The sequence below is a fragment of the Glycine max genome, chromosome 6, assembly GCF_000004515.6.
Source record: "Glycine max cultivar Williams 82 chromosome 6, Glycine_max_v4.0, whole genome shotgun sequence".
NCBI lineage: Eukaryota > Viridiplantae > Streptophyta > Magnoliopsida > Fabales > Fabaceae > Glycine > Glycine max.
In genome coordinates this window covers 39,051,142-39,060,439 of record NC_038242.2, presented here as the reverse complement: position 1 = coordinate 39,060,439, position 9,298 = coordinate 39,051,142, and the positions used below count along the sequence as shown (strand labels likewise).

Genomic DNA, 9,298 nt, shown 5'->3' with positions numbered 1-9,298 from the left:
TTGCGTCAAAATGTAATTATCTAAACCATATTGGTAACAAAGTTGAAATAGAAAAAAAATTAATTAGTTTTTAGAAATATAAGGTTTATTTGTATTTTTACCCTCAATTTTTTACTTTTTGACAAATTTTATCCCTAACAAATCATTTTGGTGCATTTTATCTCTTACTTTTAAAAATATTCTGAACTTTACATTTTCTCATATCTATGTTAAATTGAAAACGACTTTGTGAAAGATTGAATGTTGCTTTTAACTTCTTATTGGTAAGCAAAAAATTGAGATCAAGAATAGTTGCTCTTGAACTTCTTTGGTTGTATGCATGCCTTAGGTGAAACAAGTTTATTTTCTTATGTGTGAAAAATGTACAATTGCTTTCAACCTCTCGGTTCTTGCTTGGATGCTTAATGCCTAAGTATAAGATGTTTTAGTAAATGCCTTTTCTTACTAGTGTGATGATCTTTGTGTGAGAATTTTATTGTGCTTAACATGGTTTGTTCTTAATTGTTGTTTCATATGAAAAAATTATTTTAATTATTATGCATAGATATCTTTCCTATTCATTAGAACATGAGATACATGTTTGTTTTCTAGATGAAAACTGTAAAATATATTATTTTTTTTTGCTTCCTATGTGATATAAAATAAGAGATTTTACGCAATCAATTGGATTTTTTTGGCTTAATATTTTTGAAAGAAAATAAAACATGTACATCTATTCTATAACTATTATAAAAGGAATAATTTCATTTTGTATAATCTTTCTTTTGACCATTTTTATCCTCAATTTTTATCCTCAACTATTATAAATCATTACAACATTTATTTTAATTTCCAAGAACAGTTACATCTTTAAAAAAACAAGTTACACCAGACTATAACTTCATAAAAACATATATTTTACATCTGAAATATCATAAAAACAATTCAATTAAAAATCATAATTTACAACAGAAATATGAAACATATATTTTAATCTATTAAAGACAGTCAAATTAAATAATTAAATATTTATAAGAATATAAAATAACTAACAAAATTACTCCATCAAAAATATTTTATTTATAAAAATAATTTTTGAGCATTTGAAAAAAAAATACAAATAAGATATAAATTATAATTTGACCAATTACTATAATCTATGCTTGACATACAAAAAAAAATCATTTGCATTGTATAAAAACTACTCCAGTATTTTATTTATCCCTGAAAACTAAAGATAATATCAAGAAATTTACAATGACTTACGTGTTATTCTCAACCAACCTAGCTATATTCCTTAACATCTACTCTAGTATTTACCATTTATTAGTATTTACCTAAAAAAGTGCACTCAGATCTATCAAACGGTGCCCGTTCCTTTTGGGTCTGGCATTCTAACCCAAAGCTAAAGCCCATTTAAGCAAATCTAACGTTAAACCCCAAAATTCAAATTCAAACTTTTGGTTTCTCCCTCCCTCTTTCCCTTTCCATCACCACCACCACCACCACCATGTCGTCCTCCTCCACCGTCGCCGGCGCCGACGCTCCCACTCCGTCGAAAACCCCGTCGAAGCGCAGGAGGAGCCACGTGGATTCGACTTCCCGGTTCGAGGCCTACAACCGGCTCCAGGGCGCCGCCGTGGCCTTCGGCGAGACGCTGCCGATCCCGGAGATCGTGGCGGTCGGGGGCCAGTCCGACGGGAAGAGCTCCCTCCTCGAAGCGCTCCTCGGGTTCCGTTTCAACGTCCGTGAGGTCGAGATGGGCACTCGCAGACCCCTCATATTGCAAATGGTCCACGATGCTTCCGCTCTCGAACCGCGATGCCGCTTCCAGGTCCCACATTTTCACTCTCTTGAATTGAATTTTGCTGAGCGGTTATTCTTTCAATAATCTATGTTTGTTGGCATAGACATTGTTTAGTTTGGTTAGGTTTGGGAATTTGAGTATCTCTTTCATGCTTGGGGTTAGAAAGTAGTGAATGGTGCATAAGTTATAAGGGTGTGTGGCGTTGGGAGTAATACGACAAATTTAGAGTGTTTGGAAAGTGGTTGAATCCAACGTAAACCAACGAGAAGGCGAAAGCTACGACTTAGGTTCTTTGACATTATTGCTTTGGAAACTGTAACGCGTATCCAAACACACTCTTAGTTCTTGAAATTATAACTATTGTGAATTTGGTTTCTGAAGTTATGGAAAAGAAATTTTAGTGCCTCGAATTGAGAATTCCAATCCTTGACAGCATGTTTGGATCGGTGGAAGAGGGTGGAATGAAGAGGAATGAGATATAATGATGTTATGTTCCATTGTTTAAGATGTACTGGTGTAGTACTGATGTTCGAAGGAGGAAAAGATGATAAAAAATCGGTTAAGTTGGTTTGGATATGTGAAAAGAAAGCCATTAGAAGCACTAGTAAGGATGTTAGATTGCATAGTTTTTAGTCCTGAGAAAAGTGGGAGAAGGAGTTCGAGAAAAACATTGGAAGGAGTTGTGAAGAGAGGGGTCTCATGGTATCAAGTAAAATGGCATCCACGTAGTTGACCTCACTAGTGAGCAAAGATTTTTGTTGTTAAATGAGGATGGCATGCAATGGAAATTATTTTCATTCTATCGTAACATATCCAAACAAAGTATTGGAGACTCTATTTAATTATATTTTAAGCCCTTCCATTTTATTCTATCTCTTTCTATTAATCCAATGGCTCAATTTGATTCCTAACTTTTAACAACTATCAGTCAATCTAGTAAAAAAACTAAGGAGAAATGGAGAAAAGAACAACACGGAATGTTACATTTCAATGTATTTGGTACTACTGATACCTGTTTTATAAATATTATCTTTTGCTGATTTAAAAAAAAAAAAACATTTCAATCTATTTGAGTGCAAACACTACCTAAGGTAGATTTTGGTAAACAAAATAGAATGAAATGTATCACGAGTTTTGTTCTATGTGTGCTGTATTTTAAAAGGAAATCAGACCATGAGATTAAGAAGTGATAAGATTTTAATTTCATTAGAAGCGTAAAACTAAGAAGAAAAAATCTAAAATGGATTGTGCTATTTTGTTTTATATGTAGGCTAAGCTAGCTTAAAGTTGTAAACAATAAACAATGCTGTTAAAACCGAACAAAACATTGATCTGGTAAAACTGTAGGTTAAGGTTTAACATAACATTGTAAAAACAATTCAAGTGTTGCAGTATCAAATTTATAGTTGCACGTATAAAATTTATTTTGGCATTTTAAATGGTTTTAAGTTCTAACTGCTTGAAAGGGTATAACTTGTGAGATTAAACTAAAACTGGTCAGGTGTTTGATTCATGGTTAGATCACTTAGATGTGGTTTGGCTTTGACAGCATTGGTTTTAAATTTACAATTATTATTATTATTTTTAATATTATTATTGTTATTATTTTTGGTATGCCAATGTGTTTCATTATTGAGCATTGGAAACACAGGAGGAGGATTCAGAAGAGTATGGAAGTCCTGTGGTTTTGGCATCTGCCATTGCAGACATTATAAAGTCCCGAACTGAGGCACTTTTGAAGAAAACCAAGACAGCAGTTTCTCCTAAGCCAATTGTAATGAGAGCTGAGTATGCACATTGTCCTAACCTTACTATTATTGACACACCTGGGTTTGTTCTTAAGGTGAGAGTTTGTAATTTATGACAAGTGATAAGTGTTGGTTTGGCATTTGTGCTTGCTGGATTGTATTCATGGAAACTCATTTGGTACTGCAGGCAAAGAAGGGTGAACCAGAAAACACGCCGGATGAAATCCTTTCTATGGTGAAGTCCTTGGCTAGTCCTCCTCACCGCATACTTTTGTTCCTTCAGCAAAGTAGTGTTGAGTGGTGTTCCTCATTGTGGTTGGATTCCATTCGCGAAATTGACCCAGCATTTAGACGGACAGTGATTGTTGTCTCCAAATTTGATAACCGTCTCAAGGTATGAACAGTGCATTTTCATTCCAACAGTAAATTTGATAATATATTTCTTTAGTTGGCTTATTGCTTAAGAGATATCTCATGGTAAGTTCTTGAGAATTTGGTCTTTAACTGAGCCTAATGACATCATGCAATCCATGTAACTGACCTCACTTAGTGGTATAAGACTTTTATTGTTGTATTTCTTTGGTTGGGGGCTTACTGAATCACACTAGTCATTAAGTTATGACAGGAAAGGAAAAAAACTATTGTATGCCACCAATATATGAAGCATTGTATGTCTTGTGAAAACAATCATTGTATGTCTTGTGGTTCTTGATGTTGCCATTAGGCTGCATAAGCTCAGTTTTAAATTGCGATTGCGGTTGTGGTTGCATTGTGGTCAATGCAGTCTGCAGTCACAGACGCTTGATTTGGTTGTTGTGATGGCAGCCAACTAGAGTTTGCAGCCACATCACTTTACAATTTGAAGTATATAATGGGACAGAGTACAATGTGTTTTAGAAACTGGTTTTAATGATCAGATATCCAATGCTTGCAGGAATTTAGTGACCGGTGGGAAGTGGATCGCTATTTGAGTGCAAGTGGTTACCTTGGAGATAACACACACCCCTTTTTTGTGGCCCTGCCAAAGGACAAGGGGAATGTTTCAAATGATGAGTTCCGCAGGCAGATTTCTCAGGTGGACTCAGAGGTTCTTCATCATCTCCGTGAGGGTGTCAAGGGAGGTTTCAATGAAGAAAAGTTCAAGTCCTCTATTGGCTTTGGCCGTTTGAGAGATTATTTGGAGTCTGAGCTTCAGAAGAAATACAAAGAAGCCACCCCAGCAACCCTTGCTTTACTCGAGCAACGATGCAATGAATTGACTTCTGAACTTGCTAGAATGGATTCAAAAATACAGGCCAATTCAGATGTTTCCCATCTCAGGAAGTTTGCAATGCTGCAAGCAGCTTCTATCAGCAATCACGTGGTGGGTAATCATTATGTCAAACATATATTTACCTAGACATGAGCTGATGAACTATATCAAGTTATCAACAGTTGGGGTATAAAACCTTTTTTTTGTGATAGCATCATAGCACTCATCTATTAAAACTTTTTCTTCATTGATGGCCAAGTTTATTTTACAAATTTCTTAAATGTTATTAACATTTTCTTCTGATTGATAATGTATCCATATCATATATAATTACACCTTTCTCTTTGGACACCTTGGTTTAAAGTAAACTATTCTTGTGTAATCATGTATGATGTATCCTAAGCTTCTTTGCTGTTCACCTGCACAAAGGAGCTGCAATTTTAAAAATCTTTTATCAAATGGTGTCAAAGATTATGACCATTCATTTCAAGTTAATGACAATTTCTTTTGCACTTTGTCTAGGGTGCATTGATTGATGGTGCAGCGGATCCTTCCCCTGAGCTGTGGGGGAAAACAACTGTAGAAGAGAGGTCACGAAGTGGTATTGGGGTTTGGCCTGGTATTACTGCTGATGTAAATCCCCCCAATGCTACTCTTCGTCTTTATGGAGGTGCTGCATTTGAGAGGGTGTTGCATGAGTTTCGCTGTGCTGCATATTCCATAGAATGCCCCTCAGTGTCAAGGGAGAAGGTGATTTACTTTTCATAAACTCATGCAAGGAACATTTTATCTTTTTCGTTCAAGTAATCAAGTTTCAAATTCAAATTCTTGAGTATCTATTTATCAGGTTGCAAATATATTACTTGCTCACACTGGTCGAGGTGGGGGGAGAGGAATAACAGAGGCTGCTGCAGAGATTGCACGAGCTGCTGCTAAATCATGGCTTGCTCCTCTTCTTGACACTGCTTGTGACCGGCTTGCTTTTGTCTTGGGAAGTTTATTTGATTTGGCTCTAGAAAGAAACCGCAGTCATGATTCAGAATGTAAGAGAAGCTCCTTAGTTTCTAGGTTCTTTGTCTTCACTTACAAATTTCTCAAATAGTTGTTTCCTTCTCTGTTCCAACTCAGGCATCATGTCATTCCCTTGCGTGGGTCTGATTTCTTCAGCTTAAAGATCTTTCAAAGTGCCATTGGAAGTTGAAACAATAATATTATTTATGATGGAATATTTTATTGTCCTTCCAGAACTGAAATGTACAACAATATAAGTTGTTATTATTTTAGCTTTTTATATGCTATTTCATTTCATTTTATGTCAATTTCCTGGAATTTTCTTCATTTTCTTCAGTTATCATTAGATTCTAACTATATATTGTCTATTTTCAGATAAAGAATAAAATTCTCTATAAGATCCTGATTGGGATGAGTGGTGTGATCTTGTTAAATTACTGATTAGAAAAGCTGACTGGTGCTTATTTTCCTTGAAGGTGGTATTAAAGGAGAAGACATGGATGGCTATGTAGGTTTCCATGCTGCTTTAAGGTGTGCTTACAATCGCTTCATAGGGGATCTTGCTAAGAAGTGCAAGCAACTTGTTAGGCACCACCTTGATTCAGTTACTTGTCCATACTCACAGGTCTGCTACTTTAATGACTCTTATAGCAAAGTCCTTGAGTTGAGTGATACTAGTTCAGCTTCCCATGATGCAAGGAGGGATCAGGAAAATATACCTCCAGAAAAAAATGCACAAGAAACTACACCAGGTAAAGCAGCAGAAACCAGAGATGTTTTGAGAGAAAGCCACATAACTATCCCTGAGACCCCATCTCCAGATCAGCCAGGTGATGCAGCATATGGGGTGGTTAAAAAGGAGCTTGGAATTTGCAATGACATGGGACCAAGAAAGAGAGCGTCCAGAATAGTAGGGAATAGCAAAAATTCTGACAATGCAAGACTGCAAAATGGTGTCATTTTATTTGGAAGTGGGGAGAGATCAGGTTCACCTTACTCAGATATCTGTGTATCAGCTGCCCAGCATTTTGCACGTATTCGTGGAGTTCTTGTTGAGAGAGGCGTGACATCAACATTAAATTCTGGATTCCTAACCCCTTGGTAAGTTTCGGCCTTGTTTGAAATTAATTTATGCCTGTAATTTTGCATACCCAAATGCGGCACTTAAACTGGTTTTCATTTCAGTTTAAGCTATAAGCTATACCATGATAGGTAACATGTTATCACTTATCACTTCAGAAATACTCCAACAAGTACCTTTCTGTAGAATGTTATCAATTTAGTGATATTCCAATTAATACCTTTGTCCAAATTCAAGATGCCTTGTGTCATTTTTTTCATTCAGAAGCATCATGCCATTTGTCACTCATAATAACCTTACAGTTGAATTTATTCTCCTTTTCTAGTTGATTTAGGCTCAGTTTGGGTAAACTTCGTTGTAAGTACTTATAGAAAGAAAAAAAAGAAAGATAAAATGAATTGCATTTTTCCCATAAGTTAAAAATCAACTTATGCATCTTAAATTTTGCAAAAATTCGATGAGTTTCTGTAAAAGTTAAGTGTTTAAGCTGATGATTTTAACTTTTGTAAAAAAAATTCTATTGATTTAACCTTCGATCTTATTGTCTTTTATTACAAGTGCTCACGAAGAATTTTTTCAGCTAGGACCTTAATTTGATTTACAAAAGTTAGGTTGTTACTCAATAACTTCCTAATAAATAATACGGTTGCTGGTATTTCATGTTTCTTAATTTTGAATTATCTTTTCCTTAAACTTGTACCCTTTATCAGACCATAACCTGAATTAACAGCATTAATGATATTTAAGTTAACGTACTCTTGTGCATGCTATTAGATTGCATTATAAATCTGTATATGGAGCTTTATTCTTCTTTATATGGAACAATAACACCACCTTTGTTCTCTGCTTACTTTGTGCAGCCGAGATCGACTATTGGTGGCTCTTGGCTTAGATTTATTTGCCGTGAAAGATGAGAAATTCATGGACATGTTTGTTGCTCCTGGTGCAATAGATGTGCTAGAAAGTGAACGAGAGTCTCTTGCGAAGCGTCAGAAGATACTTCAGTCTTGCTTGAATGAGTTTAAAAATGTTGCTCGGGCTCTATGATCAGAGAGTTATTACTAGCTTTCCAAGGAGCCAAGATTTTTTGGCATGCCAGTGAATTAGTGTGCCTCAGTTCTTACTTAACCAAGTAGCCAGTGACATAATACCAATGTGAGAAACCACCCTGTACCTGCATTTTATTGTATGCCAAGTGCTGTGGAGCCCCTCTAATTCGGTATTACTCCCATTTAATGAATGGAACTTGGGCAAAGCCACTCTTTGCCAGCTTGTGGAAGCATTTATGTAACCGTGTGAGATTTTGATTTAATTGTATTTGAATAAATTTCTTCAATAGTACTTGTAAGAGGAAAAAGATTATAATTTAGGTTTTCTTATCTATATTTTTTGGTTTTGATTTGGTCCCATTAAGTTTAAAGTGTTTCTCTTAAAACAAGTTGGTTCTTCACTTAATTTATCACACTTCAACTTGTTAATATGTGATAAACTTTGAGAGATGTCATATATCAGCCAAAAATTATGTTATTAAAATAAAAAACTAATTAAATGATCAATTTGATGTAACAAATATAATATTTGGGATTAAAGTGAAACTTTTTAAATTTAAGGAATGAAATTGAAACAAAAAGTATAAATAAAAGACCAAAAATCTATAGCCTATATAAAATTATATTTTTATTCTGAATTTTCTTTTGTTTATATTTTTTAATTTTCTCTTTACTTCAAATAAATCATTGGTATTGTTAAGATACAAATTTGGTGAAGAGGAGATTAGGAAAAATAAGTGAAAATCGAGATAGTAAGTGCAGTTAAAGACTGTTGAACCACGAAAAACTAAAATAAATTTATATTGTAATGTTATATATTTTTTAAATTTTAAATTTATTTTTTAAATAATAAAAATACTACTCTCCCCCACATAATTTGTCCCGTACATCGTACGAGTAGATGTACTAGTTTATCTATATAAAAAATTACTTCAAAACCAAATCCCTTTTTGTGGTTCTTATTAATTATAAAAGTCTTTGTAAGTTGTGAATCATCCTTCAATTATTGACAACGATACTCAATCTATTTTGTGTTACTATTACTTGCAGTGATTTGATATGCTTCCTGATGTTCCATCAATTTCCTTCTATTTTTCTTATCCTTTTCAAAGTCTGTAGAGAGCATGCTCCATGACAAAAATTCTCCATATGTATCATCCATATTTTAAGTTAATGGTACGTAATTATCAGTTGATATAAAAGTTAATTCGGAAATGCTAATTTGCCATTACAGAAACTATTTTTTAGATTTTTTAATTACTAATTAATAATTAGTTAAAAAAACAGCAACCATCCATTTTAGAGTTCGTATATTTAGTGTGTTAAATTTTTCGTGATATATATCACTGCTCAAAGTTAATTATCAATGAA

The 9,298-nt window shown here is 34.3% G+C and overlaps 1 protein-coding gene across 1 annotated transcript; it reads left to right on the top strand.

Annotated features, from left to right (window-relative positions):
* The first annotated feature begins 1,353 nt into the window (after window positions 1-1,353).
* LOC100793434 (dynamin-related protein 5A) lies at window positions 1,354-8,274 on the top strand. Its single transcript, XM_003527194.5, has 8 exons — window positions 1,354-1,813; window positions 3,438-3,629; window positions 3,722-3,928; window positions 4,469-4,897; window positions 5,309-5,536; window positions 5,634-5,829; window positions 6,274-6,898; window positions 7,739-8,274. Exons 1-8 carry the CDS (start codon window positions 1,490-1,492, stop codon window positions 7,923-7,925), a joined length of 2,388 nt encoding a protein of 795 aa, XP_003527242.1. The 5' UTR covers window positions 1,354-1,489; the 3' UTR covers window positions 7,926-8,274.
* The last annotated feature ends 1,024 nt before the right edge of the window (window positions 8,275-9,298 follow it).